Genomic DNA, 22053 nt, shown 5'->3' on the forward strand with positions numbered 1-22053 from the left:
ATGGTTGCGGAACAAACAAAGATAGTTTCTCAAGGCGGGTGCATTATATTGTGGATTTCCACCTCATGTGGGTGGGTGTGGAATGTTACCCCGGTGATAAACGGGGGTCTGACTGTATTAAATTAAATATAATTAGCCACTCACTTGGCGTCTATTGGGAAAAAACGCTTAGGGTCACAAGACAAAATCTGCCCGAACGCCTGCGAGCGGAGTAGTAACAGAGAAGCCGATTGGCTTGGAGACGGCGGGCTTAAATAGCTAAGTAAACACTTACTCTCGCTCCCACCCCACCGATGAATAATTTTAGCCAGGATGCTGGTGACGACAGTTGTCCTATTGGAGTCTTCAGATGCTGGAATAAATTTGACATTATGATATTGGAGCCCCTCGCAAGCTCCGCCTTCACAGATAAAGGAGGAGGAGGTTGTTTACTCTTTTGTTCAATGACTTGACCTTAATGTGGGGGTCTGACTTTGGGGTGAGGTAGGAGCGGGCGGGAGGGAGCTCTTTAAAATGAACCCACCCAGCTTTACGTAACACTAGAGAGGAAAAAACAGGGGACTGGGAGGGCAGACATATACTTGAAGGATTCAAGGCAAGCGGGGGTGACTCAGAACCAGGGACTAGACCCGATTGGGGGATTTACTGGACTGAAAGGACAACTAATCTTTAAGTTTTCACCTGAAACAAGGTTGGTAGTCATTTTGATATTTGGCAAATTTCTAATTGGTATTTGGGGTGAGAGAACTGGTCTTTGGTCAATCACTAAGGGCATATAGACCACTAAACAATTCACACCCGTGTTCATGCATGTCGACGATATCAAAGTTCAGTGACCCTAACATGCATCATTTTGGAACATGGGTGCTATTTCAAGACCACTTTTGGCCATAGTAAATAAATGTAGAAATAATATAAATCGTACACAGATATCTAAGTATTATGAGCGGATTAAATGTTTTTTCATCACAGTTTTGGTCTACACATGGAATGCGTTTTTTGTTACCGCCATGTTTATTTTTATAAGCTACATTCCACTGCAATCCGATTGTTATGCAATTTTCCCAAAAATCATTATAATTGCTGTCAATCTGAGAATGTTCTCATCTGAAATTATGACTCCTTAAAAAAGCAGCAGTGGTCACATGCGAAATATTAATGACATGAGCAGGAGGAAAGCCCGGTGTCATGCTTCAGGCCTCATGTGTGCGCTCATAGGAAATGGCCACTGGGACGCATGCCTGGCGAGGTTTTCTTGCTATGTGGTGAAGTGTGCGCTCATGTGAGGGAGGGGGTGACTAAAACGGTGTCACATACTATACACACCGCCGGACGTGTGCACAATTGCTGTGTTTTAAACAAATTCATCCAAAAAAAATTTGAACATATTGGTGACTTCTGTTTTATTTCAAAAGCCAATGTTTTTGTCTTTCTAGTGTTTCCCCAAGTCAGCCATCTATCACTGTGGTGCACTGCGGCATCCTTCCCATCACTAACAGACGAGAGAAGTGAAACACAATCGCCATAATAAAAAGAAAAAAAGGGGGTGTCCCTCAGGTACCCCTCAGGGTGTCGCCTGACCCGCGCCATGGCGGCTACTGATCTGGAGCGCGGCCTAGAACACGGCGGGCGAGGCTGGGGGAAAGCGAGGCCTGAGATGATGGACAACTTTGACTCTGAGATGCAAGAGTGGGAGGACCAGCTGCAGGACATTCAGAGGCAAATCGAGGAGGTGACGACTCGACTTGAATATGCACGTCACTTGCTCTTATGTGGCCAGGACGTGTTTGTCAACTGGATGTCAAATTAACTTTTAGCAGTCCAAACAATCATAGTGAACACACAATATTCAAAGGCCGGGTTCTTCACTGTCGGGAAGTATCAGAAGCTCAAGACTAAGTTAAAATAAATAGTTAAGTAATAGTATAAAATAAATGAACTTCTAAAATAATATGCGCACGTATAATAGAATGGGTTGCTGGTGTGTGTGTGTGTGTCATATTAGTGTGCTGGCACCAGTGTTGCGGCAACGATATCGACAAATGTTCACAGGATAACTAAAACGCGCGCTGACAGACTCGCTAAACGCTGTCAGACTCGCACGCGCATACTTTGAAAGCCGATCCTGACGCAAGTACGTCGGTTGCCATGTAGAATATCATGCGGGGATTGCGACAAGCCGAGCGGCAAATTACAACGGGCAATAATCTATGTTCCTTTTTCACGTTTCAGCTGTACAATGAGGTCCAAGCACGTCGGGAAGGAAACGGCGCTGCGCCAGACTACCACAATAACATCGACGTTGGCCCCAGAAACCACGGTGACGGCATTTTTACACATGCCCATCAACGCGACCGTCACCTTGGCAACGACCACCCCGCAGGCCACCGGAACGGAGACATCGGAGACTTTCTGCAGGACTACCTCGGCCACAGCAAGCACGTGAATCAGAAGAACAATGGCGCTCGCCACGTGGTAAGCACTAAGACAAATTTGAAAAGACTCTGAAATATAGTAACAGTCATACAAAGATGACGACGATGAAAGGGAATGTGGTCACTGGTCCCAAAGTGGCACACTTATTTAAAGCTTTGATTGACAGATGCAGGTAGACTATTTTGAAAGGCATGCTTGCTTCTCTTTTAGCACTTCAGCGACACCATCAAAGTGAGTCAGGATTTGCCCGTGTACCAGGACGAGAGTAGAAGAAGAACAGCAAGTCAAAGGTACAGAAGATTACTTTCTTCCAGATATCCCACATATTATTTTTGTACACACTGACTGTATCCCGTTCTGATTTCTTCTATGGTCTTTCTCAATCCAGAGTGGGACATGAGCAGTTTTTGGGAACTTTTGAGGAGCTGGAAAACCGAAAGAACAGAGCACCTCATGCAAAGAGTTGCCCCAACAAAGAAAACTCGGTCACCAAGCCCCCTCTGAGACAGAAGGAAGCATCCCCGCCTCGCTCCACCGCTCAGCCCATGACAGCGGAATCGCCGACCTCAGAAAGAAAGTCCTACGGCCCCGGTGTGCTGGGTGACAAGAAGTTGGGCAGCCTGTCCATTCTTAGAAAGTTTGGGGCTATGCTCCACGAGAATGAGGGCAAAACGCTCACAGATGCGGGCGTGGTGACTTCAGAGGTAAAGTGCCTCAGTCCCGGATGCCAGCGCAGGGGGGCTGCAACAGGGCCTGTCAAGATCCCCCCCCAAAATTGCAATTCTGAAGTGGAACACTGGGGATCAGAACCCACAAGACATCACCACAAGGACCTGCAAGGAGGATCCCAGACCAGAGCGCAGGTTCCCGGGAGCCCGAGGAACAGGCCCAGGTCCAACAGTGCGGCAGACAGGGACAGATCGAGAAGCCATCAGGGGGAGCCCAACATGGACTACAGGATCCACAGGGGCAGGTTGGGGGGTCAGTCAGAGTTTCCTGGTTCCAGAAGAGATGAAGGACTCATTGAGTTGCTGGACATGCTGAAGATCCAACACGAGTACACTTCCAGGGCCTACAAGACCAATCCACAGCAGGTATGTTCTCCGGTGTCTTGAGCTTCTTTCACACTGTCATACAAAAGTGGCCTTGCGTCTTTTGTCATTTTCTCCTCACAAGAAAACTGACCGGTCTTCTTTCCTCTTCATCCAGGTAAACCCACCCCAGCGGTCCTCGGAGCCCAAGACGAGTTTCTCCCGGCCCGCCCGGCCGGCCAACCAGCGTCCTCCTTCCAGATGGGCGAGCAGAACGCCGAGCACCGTGATCGCGGCCCCCATGGGCCCTAACTACCGGCCTCCGAGCCCTCTCGTCCGGCCTCCGAGCCCTCTCGTCCGGCCCCCTACCCCCAAGATCAGAACCCCCAGCCCAGCCCTCAAGCTCCGACCGGCCGTTTGCTACTCGCGCCCCGCCGAGACCGTCATCATGTGATCCCGGGACTTTCTATGCCACATTCTGTGTTAATACTATGGACGGCGCTACGAGGGCTAAGAAGTTCATTCAGAGTATGGAAAGTCCTTTGAGAATTTATTCAATCCATATCCTTAATATTTACCTTGAGGGCTACGTGCACGTACACGAACCTTAAACTGGATATCAAAGATACCAAACAAACGCTTAAACGACTTTCCGTATTTGAGTGCTAGCTAACATTCTTCATTATCTCTTGTTTTTTTTTTTCACTTGGTCAACATGTCAAATTTCTGTTTAGCTGCTGCCTCCTTTAATCCGCGTTTCTGTCCTTTTGTTGTTTTTTTTTTTTTATGGCATTTCATTCATTTCTATTTATGTACTTAAGGATATTGCATGCAGCCCAAATTTCATGGGCGGCAATGTGCTGTTAACATAACAGTGTGACTTCCAATTTTATGTTGTCAAAGTATACATATACAATATTTATTATGTCCAAACTACTCATGTGATGACTATGATATGCCTTCATGTATTTTTTTTTGTCTTGGTAATAAATGTAGTAATTTGACAAGACTTTTTTTATTTTTATTGAAACCTTACATAAATCTGATAAGAGTATTGGGGCCTTACTGTAAAACTTGACATGAAGTAAAAAAAAAAAAGCTAAAAATGTAATATTAAGGATTAGACTGCTTGTAAAAATAACTATCAGAATATTTATTTTCTCGCAATTTTATAAATAATCTCATAATAATTTTGTGGTACATCAAAGTCCATGATGGTTATTAATACATACAGTGCCTTGCGAAAGTATTCGGCCCCCTTGAACCTTTCAACATTTTGCGACATTTCAGGCTTCAAACATAAAGATATAAAAGTTGAATTTTTTGTAAAGAATCAACAGCAAGTGGGACACAATCGTGAAGTGGAACAAAATTTATTGGGTAATTTAAAATGCTTGGTAGGCTGATTGAGCGCTCCAAATTGCCCCTAGGTGTGAGTGCGTGTGCGGATGGTTGTTCGTCTCTGTGTGCCCTGCGATTGGCTGGCAACCGGTTCAGGGTGTCCCCCGCCTACTGCCCGATGACAGATGGGATAGGCTCCAGCAAGCCCGCGACCCCCGTGGGGATACAGCAGTACAGAAAATGGATGGATGGAATTTAAACTTTTTTAACAAATAAAAAACTGAAAAGTGGGGCGTGCAATATTATTCGGCCCCCTTGCGCTAATACTTTGTAGCACCACCTTTTGCTGCAATTACAGCTGAAAGTCGCTTGGGGTATGTCTATCAGTTTTGCACATTGAGAGACTGGAATTGAATTCCAGGAATTCTTGCCCATTCTTCCTTGCAAAACAGCTCGAGTTCAGTGAGGTTGGATGGAGAGCGTTTGTGAACAGCAGTCTTCAGCTCTTTCCACAGATTCTCAATTGGATTCAGGTGTGGACTTTGACTTGGCCATTCTAACACCTGGATACGTCTATTTGTGAACCATTCCATTGTAGACTTGGCTTTATGTTTTGGATCATTGTCCTGTTGGAAGATAAATCTTCGTCCCAGTCTAAGGTCTTTTGCAGACTCCAACAGGTTTTTTTCCAGAATGGTCCTGTATTTGGCTCCATCCATCTTCCCATCAATTTTAGCCATCTTCCCTGTCCCTGCTGATGAAAAGCAGGCCCAAACCATGATGCTGCCACCACCATGTTTGACAGTGGGGATGGTGTGTTCAGGGTGATGAGCTGTGTTGCTTTTACACCAAACATATTGTTTTGCATTGTGGCCAAAAAGTTCAATTTTGGTTTCATCTGACCAGAGCACCTTCTTCCACATGTTTGGTGTGTCTCCCAGGTGGCTTGTGGCAAACTTTAAACGAGACTTTTTATGGATATCTTTGAGAAATGGCTTTCTTTTTGCCACTCTTCCATAAAGGCCAGATTTGTGCAGTGCACGACTGATTGTTGTCCTATGAACAGACTCTCCCACCTCAGCTGTAGTTATCTGCAGTTCATCCAGAGTGATCACGGGCCTCCTGGCTGCATCTCCGATCAGTCTTCTCCTTGTTTGAGATGAAAGTTTGGAGGGACGGCCGGGTCTTGGTTGATTTGCAGTGGTCTGATACTCCTTCCATTTCAATATAATTGCTTGCACAGTGCTCCTTAAGATGTTTAAAGCTTGGGAAATCTTTTTGTATCCGAATCCGGCTTTAAACTTCTCCACAACAGTATCTCGCACCTGCCTGGTGTGTTCCTTTGTCTTCATGGTTCTCTCTGCGCTTTAAACAGAACCCTGAGACTATCAAAGAGCAGGTGCATTTATACAGAGACTTGACTACACACTCGTGCATTCTATTTATCATCATCAGTCATTTAGGACAACATTGGATCATTCAAAGATCCTCACTGAACTTCTGGAGTGAGTTTGCTGCACTGAAAGTAAAGGGGCCGAATAATATTGCACGCCCCACTTTTCAGTTTTTATTTGTTAAAAAAGTTTAAATTATCCAATCAATTTCGTTCCACTTCACGATTGTGTCCCACTTGTTGATTCTTGACAAAAAAATAAAATTGTATATCTTTATGTTTGAAGCCTGAAATGTGGCGAAATGTTGAAAGGTTCAAGGGGGCCGAATACTTTCGCAAGGCACTGTACCAATTAATGCATTCCTCTTTCGTTACATCACTCATCCTGCCGGCGCTGTGTGGCAACACGGGGACAGAAATAGCGAGCGTGACGCGTATTTTGGTGCCAGAAATCTTAGCCCACTTGCTTGGGAGGGCGGTATAAATAAAGAGCGTGAGGGTGTGAGGGGGACTTTGCTTGCTCATTGGTCGCTCAGCTCTCGTTAAATCAATACAGAATGCGTGCGGTGACAAAAATGTCAAAGTGACGGAATTCATCACAAAGTTCAGTCATGTGCTGCACCAGATGGAATCTTCTAAATTCCCGCCTCCCTCAAGCGTCCATATTGCAAGCTGGCACCTCCTCAGGCAGCATGGGGGTATTTTAACGAGGGGTCCCATTGGCCCTTCTCGCCTTCTGACCCTCGCTTCGTTCTTGGAAAGTTGACAGCGTGTAGTTTATTTGCTGCTGTCACGTCGACATCTGATTTATGCTTCGACTTACAGATGCGAGAGGAGGTGGACGCCCGGGATTTTTAATTTTTTTTATAATTCAAGTTATTCTGGGGTTTTCTTAATCAAGATGCCACCTGTCCCTTGTTTAAGTCCACTACACACCCCAGGACTATTTTTTCCCTTAAACCAGGGGTCATCAACACGGTGCCCGCGGGCACCAGGTGGCCCGTGAGGACCGCCCGCAGGACTGTTCTAAAATTAGCTCAAATAGCGGCACTTGTCAGTGAGCTGCATCTATTTATTTTACAGTCAAACCACGGTTTACGAACGTCCTGGTTCTCGAACAAACCGGAATTTGAACAAGAAATTAGAGATTTTTTTGCTTCGGTTGTCAAACAAAATTGGGAGGTCGAACCTCGCTCTTAAAGCAATGCGACAGTGAGCGCCCGGCGCGCTGCGGTTACGCGATCGGACCAAATTAAGCTCCCTGCACACTTAGGTCCACTTAAATTTTGGAAAATACATCAGGACTTCAAAAATATTTTCAAATTTTTAGCGACGGCTCTGTCACAATAATGTGACCAGCGCGGTGCAGTTGCGCGGTGGGCGACGTGCTACGGTTGTGCGTTTGGCGGTGCGCTACAGTTGCGCGATCTGACAAATATGGGGAAAGGAAAAAATGCTTAAAAAAGGCGGGGTTATTTTTTGTCTTGAAAGGGATTAAACATTTTTCCATTATTTGTATTGGGAAAAATAGATTCGGAATTCGACCGATTCGCTTCTCGAACCGCCTTCTGGAACGAATTGTGGTCAAAAACCAAGGTTTGACTGTATTTCTGCTATTCTTGTTAAAATCACACTTACATGTGAACTGGAAATGACAATAATAACACAGAGTGAAAGCCAAATAGAGCAATTGGCTATTTCAGAAGTGTGTGTCAAACTGGTAGCCCTTTGCCTTAATCAGTACCCAGGAAGTAGCTCTCGGTTTAAGAATGGTTGGTGATCCCTGCCTAAAACCTTCTCAGGACCCTTAAAAAGCACAGTTTTACCAAAGCATGGAACTGCTGATGTGGAGTAAACATGTTTGACTGGTGAATATGTTGAAACACATTGAAATATACGTAGGTACACAATGGCAATTCTATTCGTTTCAATAGGAAAAGATGATTTTTGAGTATTGTGACTTAAACATGTACCTTGAGGTAGTTATTTTTGTCATTATAGTCCAAAAGGGCATGGAAAGACAGTGCCCATGCGCCGTATTGGCGTGCCACCTCATAAACAATGCAAACTGCACTAAAGTTTACCGTATTTTTCGGACTATAAATTGTGATTTTTTTTCATAGTTTGGGTGGGGGGGCGACTTATACTGAGGAGCGACTTATAAGTGAATTTATTCATAAAAACAAAAACAGCCTTTTGGAACAGATTGTGTTCAAAAACCGAGGCTCCACTGTATTTTATTTCGTGTAGCAACTTGTATATGTTTTTATCGTTACAATTCAGTAGTTCTCGTTGAACTCTTGTTTTGTTAAATAAAGAGCCGTTTACCAAACCCACGTCTTTCCTTGTACTTTGTTAACGCTACAATATAGTTATATACTAGATCTGTGGAATAACGACGAGACTGATGTCAGGGCGCACGCGCGGCGTTGTTGACAAAGGACGAGGAATTTGATCGATGGATTTAATGATTTGGAGTGCTACAGATTGTTTGATAATATTATTGCTTATATAATAGTTATTTGATGTATAATTTATATATCGTTATATGGGCCTGTGGAATATTTTGAAGTGCAAGCGCTGTCTGCGGCGCGCACCCACTGTTGACATAAAGTTCCCACTATCCCACGGTGACAAGACATAGTACACTTGTATGTATATTGTGTACTATGTCTTGTCACCATGGGATAGTGGGAACGTAATTTCGATCTCTTTGTGTGTCATGGCATGTGAAGAAATTGTCAATTAAGCAGACTTTGACTTTTAAAGGATGATCGATGGATTAAAGGAATTGGAGTGACACAGATCGTTTTATAAACGTGTTATTTATGTAATAGTTTTTTGAATAACTAAATACTACTACTAAACTAAACTACTACTAACTAAAAAACTAATAAATGTTTGTGTTTATGTCACGTTAGCATACCTATCGTTTAGCCTGTTGTTGCTCATTCATGTCTGTTCTTGGTGTTGGATTTTGTCGAATAAATTTCCCCCAAAATGTGACTCATACTCCGGAGCGACTTATATATGTTTTTTTTCACGTTATTGTGCATTTTATTGCTAATGCAACCTATATTCCGGAGCGACTTTTAGTCCGAAAAATACGGTATATAGCTGCAAGCGCTCAAAGTGAGCAACTGAATGCCAGGCTGGTGCCAGGCAGACTCCACAGCCTCCATTCAAGTTGCTATCATATCTTCAGCGCCAGCGTGATAATGGCCACGACATCTGTTGAGTGTGAGGTCCAGACGGCTGACATAGCGTCTCCTCGCCGGTCCGAGGTCCCTCGTGTCAATCTCGCGCGCTCCGTGTGTCCTCTGCCCCCTACTACTAGCGAGGCAAAACCTCAGCCTAAAACTAGAAGCCCACTTCTCGTGGCACGAATGAAATTCTACTGGGGGTCTTGAGACTCCCTGGCCTCTCTGTTAAAATAGATAACATTTCCCCCCCTTTGAAAGAGGACCGGCTACATCTCGTCTTTCAAAACAACAGCGTCCCGAGGACACGATGGGGGTTGATCTTGTCGGATTAGCCGGTGTTGCCCGGCAGAGGAAGCTCGGGCTACTTGTCATGTGACAAATGACCATTTAGAATTTTGGTTTGTGGGCAGCGAGTGTGACGACGTCTGATTCCTCACACATTTAGCTCGGGGGAATCGAGCACACCGAAGAATAGCGTCTGGCACGGCGGCCGGGTCTCTTTCGTAAACGCGTGATATCTACCATCGGACCAATCGCAATCGGTCATGACATTATCACGACGGTTTAACGCTTCATGGTTTTGTCTCAAGTCAAGATGGCGTCACGGCTTTATGCAACATGGATTCTTTCAGTCCCATGACATATGTAGCTAATTATATTCGCATTACCTACACTGAAGCTTAATAAGAATAATGTATTGGAGAACGCAAACATGAGGCAGCGGAACCCGGCAGGGATCGTAACCAAGATGATATCAGCGCCGCGTTGTTCTAAATCCAGTTTCTGTAAATACTCAGTTTGACAGATTGATGGGATGCATCATAATATGACGCCGCCAAGACACCCCGGTGAGTGTCGCTTAGCGCAGCGGCCTGCTCCCAACAAGTCAGAGGCCCTTGCCAAGGCCCAGTTACACTATGTACCGATGCAACTACACAGATTGGGCTTCTCATGAATTTATTTCCATAACACATGAAAACTATCTGCTATTCATTTTTCCTAATTGACAATGTATTGTGAATGAACATGACGTCTGAAATGATTGATTTGTCTAAATGAAGACCCTTAACTCTTGTCTGCAGAGTTCTTGGAAGTTCAAAGGACGTCTTGCTCTATTAATCTTTTGTAACTGAACTCCCATACTTTGGTGTCATCATCGTCCAATCTGCGCGTGCTGCACCCAGAATATCGTCTTTAAGATTTGAGATGTCATCATCGCGTTGATGCCATCACCGTTATAAATGGTTCGGTACCGGGCGGTTTAGCGAGGCGCGTCACTTGATAGGCGCCGATGCCGTTCGCCTAGTGAGGTCATCCCTGGCTACTGCAGGCGTGAAACGGACCCCCGCCCCACACACACACCCTTGACATAGACACACGGTTTGAAATGCTGTGGCGATGACAGATCTAAAGCAGTTGTAGCTTTATGCCCGTCTTTGAGAGTGCATAATTTAGCACGATTAAAGTCATAAATAATCGCACACAATAAAGCTATATGCAGTATGCAGGCGGCGAAAGATGCGTGACAGGACTATTTGCAGGACGTTGGGATACTTAATACTGTGGATTTTCCGCAATGTGTAGAGAGAGGAGGCCCCGGAACACAGCATGAAGGCCTCTTGGTTAAAATTTAGAGAAATACGGATTGAAGCAATGAATTTTGTTTAACGCAGTTTTTTGTAAGACTTCGGTGCAAATCGAAACATGCAAAACAACAAGCTCAAGCTTATATGTTGCACTCCACGCGGGGCACTTAGGGCGCCGACGTGAGTGTGATAGCACGTGTAAAATGTCCCCTGCCTGTCTGTCTGTTATGTGGCCATATCATTTATGACTGCACTGTAAATATACCACATACATCACATCATTCTGTCATTTTGACACGGCCATCCCATCATGTCTTTGTCCCTTCTTATAAACCCCGACATCACGTACCTGCTGTCCTAACATCAGGGGTCTCAAACTCCAGTCCTCGGGGGCAAATGATCAGTTCATCCTCACGTTCTGCAGGAGCCTGATAATTGAATCAGGTGTGTTTAACGAGGGAAACTTGGAAAACATGTAGGAATGCGGCCCCCGAGGTCCGGAGTTTGAGACCCCTGCCTAACATGATCACGCCTCCGCCCCCCCACTTTGCTTCCAATACATTACTCATGTATGAACACTATATATATGAGAATTAAAGCATACGCCTGACCTTTCAGTCTCTGTGGTAGCTTGACTCAAGAGCACAGAACAGTTTTTAGTGATTATAGGAGATAAAGGAAAATGATATAATTTCATGGTGAACTTTTAACCATTTTACTATACTTTAAGTTCACTCCATTTACCATGAAATACAATTACTAACGTTAACACACAAAAAATAAATAGAAATACCACATTTTAGGGAATTAAGGCACACGCTTAAATAAACACAAAATGGGACGGGTTAGTTCATCCGCCTCAGTTCTAAAGTTCTATGTTCGAATCTCACATCATGTAAATGTACAAACAGTATCCACGCGAGATTGCTAAAATGCACTTTTCTTTGGAGTCAGACAGTCCTCGCTTGACTTACCCCAGCCACGAAAGTCACCTTCAGCATTAGCTGACGTGGTAGCGATGGCGTGGAGGCTCATCAGACAGTCCAACTTCTTCGCTGTCAGCACAACACACCATGTCAGGACATAGTACGGTAGCAGAAAATGCTCTGCACTTTAATTCAGACAACAATAACGGTATTTGAAGAAGATTTTTATAATCACATTTTTATCAGAAAATAGGCTAAGTTACATAAATACATTGAAAAAGCATTATGACATTTACAAGAAAGATTATTATGAAGAGAAAGACTTGACAAAAACAGTCTTTTTAGATCTCACACTACTGCCAAAAAGTGGCCATTTTAATACCACTGAATGAATACATTTAGTGCCTTGCAAAAGTATTCGGCCGCCTTGAACCTTTCAACATTTCGCCACATTTCAGGCTTCAAACATAAAGATATAACATTTTATTTTTTTGTCAAGGATCAACAACAAGTTTGCATGTTCTCCCCGGGCCCGCGTGGGTTTTCTCCGGGCACTCCGGTTTCCTCCCACATCCCAAAAACATGCTTGTTAGGCCGATTGAGCACTCCAAATTGTCCCTGGGTGTGAGTGCGAGTGCGTATGGTTGTTTGTCTCTGTGTGCCCTGCGATTGGCTGGCAACCAGTTGGGTGTCCCCCGCCTACTGCCCGATGACGGTTGGGATAGGCTCCAGCACGCCCGCGACCCCCGTGGGGATTAAGCGGTACAGAAAATGGATGGATGGATGGAATTTAAACCTTTCTAACAAATAGAAAACTGAAAAATGGGGCGTGCAATATTATTCGGCCCCCTTGCGCTAATACTTTGTAGCGCCACCTTTTGCTGCAATTACAGCTGCAAGTTGCTTGGGGTATGTCTCTATCAGTTTTGCACATCGAGAGACTGGAATTCTTGCCCATTCTTCCTTGCAAAACAGCTCAAGCTCAGTGAGGTTGGATGGAGAGCGTTTGTGAACAGCAGTCTTTAGCTCTTTCCACCAGGGCTGTGGACTCGGACTCGGGGACTCGGACTCGTCGGACTCGGACTCGTCGGACTCGGACTCGTCGGACTCGGTGCTGATTTTGACCGAGTCCACCGAGTCCGACGATAAAAAAAATACGTTCGATTTTATTTTCATCATGCTGCTGAGAATGCGCGTAGTAGGGGTGTAACGATACATCGATACACATCGATTAATCGATATAATGCTCTACGATTTATTGGCATCGATGCTAAAGGTAAACATCGATTTATATCGCCGTGTTTGACCTCGGACATTAGACGCGACTTTATTTTGAAATCTAGTTCATTGTTGCTTGCTTCCTCTTTCCGGGAGTAGTGCGCCCGGCGTTGTTGTGTTGTGAGCAGAGCACGCACGTGCAAGGGGAGGCGATAACTAATACGTGGCTCCTGGGCTGGTGCTATGGCTAGTGTCCAAAAAGACGAGGAAATTTGCTCCCCTTTAGGCTTCAAGTCATTCGTTTGGAAGCACTTTGGATTCCAAAGAGAAGATGGCTTAACGGACAAGACACGTGCAGTTTGTAAATCCTGCCATGCGGTGATCAAATATTCAGGGAGCACAAATCTCGCCGCACATTTAAAGAAAAAACACGACATCAAAGTTCAGTGTTAAAGTAAGCAATTTGTATACTACAATACTCTTGTAAGTTCCTAAATAAAGAGTTTGCAGTACCTTGTTGATTTTGCGTATGAATTGTTATAAATCAGGATATTGTTCTATATTTTTTATTAAAAAATATATATATATCGATCGTAGAGCACTATATCGCGATATATCGTGAATGAATCGCAGCAGGCTTTAAGATATCGGCAAATATCGTATCGTAGTTCTTTATATCGATATTATATCGTATCGTGTCAAAACCCGCGATTTACACCCCTAGCGCGTAGGAATACTGTCCACAGCCCTGCTTGCTTGTTATAAAGACAAATTTAGTTGTTGCGTGCGCGCCCGCGCCTGCCTGCATGCGCGCACGTACAAGACCCAGCCAAGATGGAAGAACCCGGGAGCAGCGAGAGAACAATGTTTTGCCTCTAGATTTGGGGGGGAAACGGAGCGTAAGTTACGATCAATGCGGCCACGTTGAGTTGCACTTAGGCTAATGTTTACATTATGTACCAATGTCAAGGACGATTATGTCACCCAGCTTATATCATTGATGTGTTTCGATAGTTGTGGGGTCGTCACTAATTATTTGTGTAATTATTTAGATAAATGTCTGAGCTATAATGGTGTAATTAATGATTAAAACTTGAAAGTATCTGTTTATTGTATTCGTTTATATGTTTAATAAAGACAAAGCCATCACAAAACTGTTGTATTTACCGTTTTTTTCCGTGTATAGTGCGCAAAATTTAACGAATTTATTGTCCTAAAATCTGGGGTGCGCATTATACATGGGTACAAAAATTTTTTAATTTTTTTTTTTTTAGAAAACAAAACCATCAACAGGACTGACCGACAAAGTCGTGGAACAAAAAGACACGGTGACATTACCAAAGACAGGAACAGAAAGCAAACAGACATCATGACAGTAACACATGCAATGATCCGACGGTGAGCGAGGGGCAGACAGGACTTAAATACAAAACACGTTACATTGATTGAGGTGACACAGGAAGGGAGTGGCGACGCGAACAGAAACTATGGCAACCTAGACACATAGCAAAACTGGGGACGAGACGTGACAAATGTCCCTCGAAATGAAACTTGAAATCACCAAGTTTTGGTTTCCAAGGGTGTTTTTATTCCTCTTCAACGTCTCTCCCATACAGAGCCGCCTTTTTCACGTCCGCACGCCTCTTTCCCGTGCGCGCACGGAGCGCGGTGGTGCGTTTATGGGCAGTCGGAGAAATCAACGCCAACAAAAAAAATTACATCCAGCCTAGTTAAGACCATACCAAAGACTATAAAAATGGGACCCATTGCCTCCCTGCGTGTGTGACGATCATTGGGACTTAAAAAAAAAAAAAAAAATTCATAAAAAAAAATCATAAAAATTGGGTGCGTATTATACATGGGTACAGGCTTTTTTCCAGCATCAGTATGCCATTTTTAGGGTGCGTATTATACATGGGGGCGCACTATACACGGAAAAGAACGGTATTTAGATTTTGATCTAAATTAGCCTTGAATAAAGACTAACCAGTCACATGAATTAACAGAAAAAATGGATAGCCGCACTCGGACTCAGACTCATGGTCAAGAGTAGAGATGCACCGATCCGATATCTGGATCGGATATCGGCCCCGATATCAACAAAATAGATGGATCGGATATCGGAAAATACAGCCGATCTGTGAGCCGATACTTTCCTTAATCTATTGGGACGCGGGCTACGTCATACGTCAGCAGCACGTGTGCCGCATGCCACGAGAGTTTTCTAAACAAACGCAAACATGGAGCGAACGTTCGCTTCTCTTCCCCGGGTTGCTAAGCGGACGTCAAACCCTGCGCGTTCGCTTCTCTTCGGGTTGCTAATGAGACGTCAAAGGCTGCGCGTTCGCTTCTCTCCCGAATGGGGGGGGGGGGGGGGGGGGGCTAATCGGATGTCAAACGCTGCGTGTTCGCTTCTCTTCCGGGGGGGTGTTAATGGGACGTCAGACGCTTTGTGTGGCGGGCTCCATCTAGTGTGGAAACTGAGAAGCTGAGCTCAAGCTTCTTGTGCGGGCCATGTTCAATTATGTTTTCAGAATTTGCTGCGGGCCAATAAAAACTGGACCGTTAGTTTGGACACCCCTAATTTAGAGCAAAGAACTGTGTAGTCTGCCTGATGCCATTGCCTTTGGTCTTTTCTGTTCCACATGTAGAGTTATGTAGCTTTTTAAGTCAACCATAATATCGGATCGGTATCGGGTATCGACCGATATGCAAAGCCACGGCATCGGTATCGGTATCGGAACTGAAAAAGTCGGATCGGTGCATCTCTAGTCAAGAGGCCGGACTCGGACTCGGTGCAAAAATCGACCGAGTCCACAGCCCTGGTTAAAAGTAAAAATAACTATGTCCATGGTAACATACCCATCGCCAGCTGGACTTTGGTGTACCTCCAGATGCCATCCTGACCTGGAATCACCAATTCTCTGTCCCTGAAACTCGACTGGCAGCATCTCCCTGAAACTCGACTGGCAGCATCTCACATGGCTTTATGAACAAAAGCCATCACCCTCCTGTAGCTGTGCATGCAGCTCTCCGTACAATAAACATCCATAATACCAAAAAATAAAATTCATAATGATAAACAAAAAATAATCCACACACGGGCGCATATCAATCGAATGAAATTGAAAACTGGAGCCTGCCGAGACTGTCCTGAAAACGATCACATTTACAAACTCATTATGAAAAATAAGGGGTTAGTTGTTAATGCATGTTCACAGACATGACACAAAATTCTCCAAGACTGCAGTTGACAACCTGCAAAGTAAACACGGGTATAACAAATGAAGCACAATCTGCTCCCTGGGTTGCTGTTAGAGGCTGCAATACAATTCGGTAAAACATCAAAACAAAGCAAGTCATCACAAATGCCGTCACATACATTTCGTCCCAAGTCAGGTAAGTCCAGAGTTGTTGTCATACACTGTCTTGGCTCAGAGTCTTGATTGTCAATGCCGGTATAGTCACATCTGGTCATAATCTTGAATTGGGCCTTCTCCATTGAAGTTTTTTGTTGTCCATGGTGCCCCAGAGTAATCCTAAACGCATATTTAGTCCAAAATTAGCCTTGATCAATCTTGCTTTTTCAAATCTGGAGTATCTTTATATTTTTCAGGTGAGAGGACTGTTATCCTCTGCTGTGATCACATCACCCCAACTTTGAATCATGTTAACCATTCACAATACACAAACACCACACCACAAGCACAGACTTGACATTCATACACCATTGCAGACAAACTGTCATCCCACAACACACACATAAAAACATACAATATTAAATTGTAAAAGGAACCCTCCCTACGCAAAATTTTCTCCTCAATTAAATTTTCCCTTTTTTATTTTAAATCCAGAATTAATATCTAATTGTCTGGTCTCCTGTCCTCTCATCGTTTGCCAATATGCATAATGCTGGAACATGATTTAACTCCCCATTTAGTTTGCTCACATCTCACACTTGACTATTTTGACACTTTGTGTTGAGCTGTAACTTCAATATTTCCACCTTCCCATGTTTCTTCCACTAAACAGTTCCATTTTGCTTTCAGTTTAAATTCATCCCTCCAACCTCCAGTTAAACCAGTTTAACCTCTGGCAAAGAACCAAACATTTATAGAGCACTCCCTTTTACTGTTACCTAGTTCCTTCATTCATCTCCTCACAAGCATAAATGACCCTCCTAAAAAAGAATGATACTAAAAAAAATTGTTTAAAAACATTATACACAGCTTCTTCCTGCCACTTACACTATCACCTTGAAGATTATCGTTCTCATTTTTGTTGATGCCAATTCTTAGAATTAAAAAGAAATGCTTACTCTTGATAATGGAGTCACGCTATATCACAAATTTTGAAAACCTTCTTCCACGTTCCTCCTTTGTACCTATCAAAACCAATTAGAAATATTTTTGCTGTCATGATCATCAATGTGGCCCTCACACTTATTGTTCCTGTACTTTAAATTGTCAATTTTTTGTACATTTAAAGCCCTTTGAGACTTGCTGGTGGGGTATATAAATAAACTTGACTTGCCTTGACTTTATGACTTTTTTTTTTTTACTTTATTCAACTTCTTCTGCCTCTTTTTTTATTTATTTATTCTTTTTTTTACTAGCTTAACTACTTCTACGAATTAATCTGATTCACTTCATTCCACTTTTAACACATTCCAAATATTGATGCCAAATATTCTAAATATTTACGGTTTTCGAGAAATGTACAAATTTCTAAGCCAATATTTCATCATTCATTCTTCATGGCACATTCGATATTTCTCATTTTCTTCCACATAATTCTTCTAATTCACCGTCTTTCACTTTCTAGATTAAAATTTCACATTTTCACTTTTAACATTGCGGTAAAATTTTGCAAAATTTCCTTTTTCCCTTCTAATTTCTCATTAATTTTTTTTCACTGACTCAACCCATTTGAATTTTTTAACTGTCCATCTTATGCCTACCTATTCCAAAACTTCCCACTTGTGAAAAATTTCAAATTTTCAACTTTAAAATTCACGCCCAATTTTACAAAATTCTTTCTATATCTTCATCCATTTTCTGACGAATTCAACACGTTCCAAATTTAAACATAAGCTTGTAGCACTCCCCGAATTTTTATTCAGCCTCTTTGCCTTCACACGCAATTTCTACAGAAATGACAAATTCTAGTTATTATTGTTAATCCTCCGTGACCCTCATAAGGACAAGCCGTACCAGTAATGGATGGATTGTTAATCCTAACCCCAAATGCCTATCATAAATTGCCATTTAAATCAATTGTCGCAAGGGTCATGTCAATGTATTTGTTATTTAAAGCCCTACTGTATTCTTTTTTTAATTAAGTAGTGCCCTGTATTACTATTTTGCTGACTATACCGAATTCCAACTTTCTTATGGCCCCTCACCCCTTCAAGCTCAAATATGCATCCTATAAATCAGTCGCAATTGATGTGTAATTAAATTCTGTCGTTTTGATAAAGGTCAATTAAATTTAGCAATTCAGCCTTCTGTTGCCCGAATCCAAATTTTCACCGGTCCAATTATAAAATTTCATTATTTCAATCAGATTCATCATGTCTTCGAAATGCTGTCACATATAAAAAATTATGATTCAAATGATTTAATTTCTATCTATCAATGTCCACTTTGCAAAGTTTCTGATCACGCTGTCGTATGATTTGTTATTATTAGTGCATCTTCACTGTCCATAGAGTATGTATTTTGTTTTTTATCCCCGTTTCAGTGTCAATAGGCAGCCTTATTATTCCCTCTTTTATCAAACTCCTCAGATATAACCAAAACATTAAATAGAGGAGCACGTGGAGGGAGAACTCAGAATTGATGGAGATTGTAACTGAGTTTCCTCTCTCTATCGTTCTCCTCGCGAGTAAACCTGTTCTGGTTCTTTTCTCCTCTTCCTTCCAGCGTGTGGTTAAATGTCTGATGGTATTTAGACCTGACAGAGTGGCTGCTGATTATGGGCAATTCGGTGTGTGTGGGGGCTGTTGTCTCCCATCCCGTCTTTTTGGCCTTGGCGATCATCTTTGGCCGAGTACTTGGCCGACTCCCTCTGGCACCTGGTGGTCTTTATCTCCAAGTGACCTTCCTGTAAACATTCTCCTCCATCCTTGCACATACACTGTCGCACCTCATCCATTCGTCATTCTTTCAATTTTGTCATTTTGTACGAAATTATGTGAGCTTTTTGGCTGTGACATCATTAATCTATTAATGTTCCCTGACTATGCAAAGTTTGTTCTTTTGATACTCCATGTCTCTGCTTACGTCATTATATTCTTAGTTTAATCATGCTTCCAACCATATCTTTTCTTTGTTAGGCAAAATATTTCCCTCTGTGCAGAGCGTTCAGTAGTAGGGGTGTAAATCGCGGGTTTTGTCACGATACGATATCATATCGATACAAAGAACTACGATACGATATTTGCCGATATCTTAAAGCCTGCTGCGATTCATTCACGATATAGTGCTCTACGATCGATATATTTTTTTTTTAAATAAAAAATATAGAAAAATATCCTGATTTATAACAATTCATTCGCAAAATCAACAAGGTACTGCAAACTCTTTATTTAGGAAATTACAAGAGTATTGTAGTATACAAAGTGCTTATTTTAACACTGAACTTTGATATCGTGTTTTTTCTTTAAATGTGCGGCGAGATTTGTGCTCCCTGAATATTTGATCACCACATGGCAGGATTTACAAACTGCACGTGTCTTGTTCGTTGAGCCAGCTTTTCTTTGCAATCCAAAGTGCTTCCAAACGAATGACTTGAAGCCTAAAGGGGAGCAAATTTCCTCGTCTTTTTGGACACTAGCCATAGCACCAGCCCAGGAGCCGCGTACTAGCTGTCGACTTCCCTTTCACGTGCCTGCTCTGCTCACAACACAACAACGCCGCGCGCACTGCTCCCGGAAAAAGGAAGCGAGCAACAATGAACTGGATTTCAAAATAAAGTCGCGTCTAATGTCCGAGGTCAAACACGGCGATATAAATCGATGTTTACGTTTAGCATCGATGCCAATAAATCGTAGATGATTATATCGATTAATCGATGTGTATCGATGAATCGTTACACCCCTATTCAGTAGTAATCGAAAAGCTGGCGTCTCGCATTAGGCGACATATGACGTTTAGTCAAAACACATAGTCAAAATACAAGATATAATCAAGTACTGAACGGTCAAGACGACTCTGGCCGTGTCCATGATTTAGAGAAAAAACATCAGGCATGCATTACACAGTTCCTTAAGGGTCATTAAGGTATTTAGGCAATATATCAAAAAACATTTGTTATTTCAAAGTGCTCAGCAATATATATCAGATCATAAAGTTATAAATTTGTTTGTTTGTTCTTTTGACACTATTTTTGACACATATCTTTTCATTGTTAGGCAAAACATTTCCCTCTGTCCAGAACGTTCAGTAGTAATCCAAAACTGGCGTCTAGCATTAATCAAACATAAAATATAATCAAGTACTGAACATTTTTAAACGACTTTGGCAGTGTCCGTGATTGAGAAAATCATCAGGCATGCATTAAACAGTTCCTTAAGTGTCATTAAGATATTCAGGCAATGTATCAAAAAACATTTGTTTATTCAAAGTGCACAGAAATAAATATCAGATCAGAAAGTTATAAAAAACCTTTGTCATTACCACCTATCAAAAATGTCTAGTTATGTCTTCTTTATTGATTTGGTGAATTGATCTAATATGTGAATATTCAATGAGGTTTGAGCATATCTGTTTTTGTAGCTAGGCAGGACTTTTTGTATTTCGACCGCATTTCTTCAGTATGTTAAATGACATCACATTGTCAACTAGCTGAGGTTGGGCTAATTCACAGCTCTCACTTAAATTATGTTGCTAGCATGCGAGCAAGTTATTCATAAAATGTCAACTCACCGCCATCAAATCCTGATAAACTTCTTGAAAGGGCTTCATTTGTGTTAAAACATTTCAGCATGTCCGCATTGAGTTGCGTCAAGCCATTGAGGAATATGAAAAGTTGTGGTTAAGAAAACCGTTACACAGAGTTGAGAAAACAACAAAACAGCTACTTTTAATTGAGCAACTCAAAACACCACACGGGGTTTCACGGGGACCGAAACAATGACCATCAGATCATAAATGGTCTTCATCCTCTTGCATTTTTCAGAACACTCTAGAGAAATAAAAACCAAACAATAGTGAATGATTTAATATCCAGGCTGGGATGTAATATTACTACCAACAACTGATAAATTGACATGAGTAAACGTTCATTGTTTACAAAATGTCATAGTCCACACTCTTTTTAAACAGTACTTTTACGAGTCTTTACACACCTCTGTACGTTTACTCAAGTAGAGAGTATTTTCAACAGCACAGAAACAAAATTGCATTGGTGCTTGCGGAATTACCTTGACGACTGCTTTGACGTGGTGGGCCCGAATTGTTCCGGACTTCTGCTCAAACGCTTTGGCTTTTCCTTCTTGGGCCAAATTGTTGAGGAAAAGTAGAGTGAGGAGCTCCATCTACGACCAAATACGCAGTTAGCTTAACAAGCTAAAGGTAGCCCACGTAAAGCGGTCACAAATGACACCTTACCATTGCTTCAGACGACGGTCTGACAGTATTGTTAAACTCCATCTTTGATTTGACACTGGGCTTGAATTTCGGTGGTTTTTTCAACATAATGCAAGGTTGAAAGGTTCAAAATACGAGAAAGGAGAGTTTACGGTTTCAAAATGCCCGCTTTCGTAAAATTTCCGGGTTAGCCTTCTTCTACGGTTTGTTAGAGTTCCTGTTTTCTCCAACCGTCATTTCCGCCGATCAAGTCGAGCATATTTTTTTCTTTAAAAATGTACGTTAAACAACCGAAATGTGAAATGGGTTAAAGTTGTATTCCTTATAC

At 42.5% G+C, this 22053-nt stretch overlaps 2 protein-coding genes across 2 annotated transcripts; one reads left to right on the forward strand and one right to left on the reverse strand.

Moving 5' to 3' along the window:
- Window positions 1-484: 484 nt before the first annotated feature.
- Window positions 485-4476, forward strand: LOC133146759 (uncharacterized protein KIAA0408-like). The gene is made up of 6 exons (XM_061270774.1): window positions 485-691; window positions 1437-1732; window positions 2233-2475; window positions 2647-2726; window positions 2825-3530; window positions 3646-4476. The coding sequence occupies exons 2-6, from the start codon at window positions 1589-1591 to the stop codon at window positions 3919-3921; spliced, it is 1449 nt and encodes a 482-aa protein (XP_061126758.1). The 5' UTR covers window positions 485-691; window positions 1437-1588; the 3' UTR covers window positions 3922-4476.
- A 16258-nt stretch (window positions 4477-20734) lies between these two features.
- cenpw (centromere protein W) lies at window positions 20735-21936 on the reverse strand. The gene is made up of 3 exons (XM_061269622.1): window positions 21747-21936; window positions 21560-21673; window positions 20735-21321 (listed from the first exon to the last, which is right to left on the reverse strand). The coding sequence occupies exons 1-3, from the start codon at window positions 21831-21833 to the stop codon at window positions 21295-21297; spliced, it is 228 nt and encodes a 75-aa protein (XP_061125606.1). The 5' UTR covers window positions 21834-21936; the 3' UTR covers window positions 20735-21294.
- Window positions 21937-22053: the final 117 nt, after the last annotated feature.

Source organism: Syngnathus typhle, linkage group LG22, assembly GCF_033458585.1.
Source record: "Syngnathus typhle isolate RoL2023-S1 ecotype Sweden linkage group LG22, RoL_Styp_1.0, whole genome shotgun sequence".
Taxonomy (NCBI): domain Eukaryota; kingdom Metazoa; phylum Chordata; class Actinopteri; order Syngnathiformes; family Syngnathidae; genus Syngnathus; species Syngnathus typhle.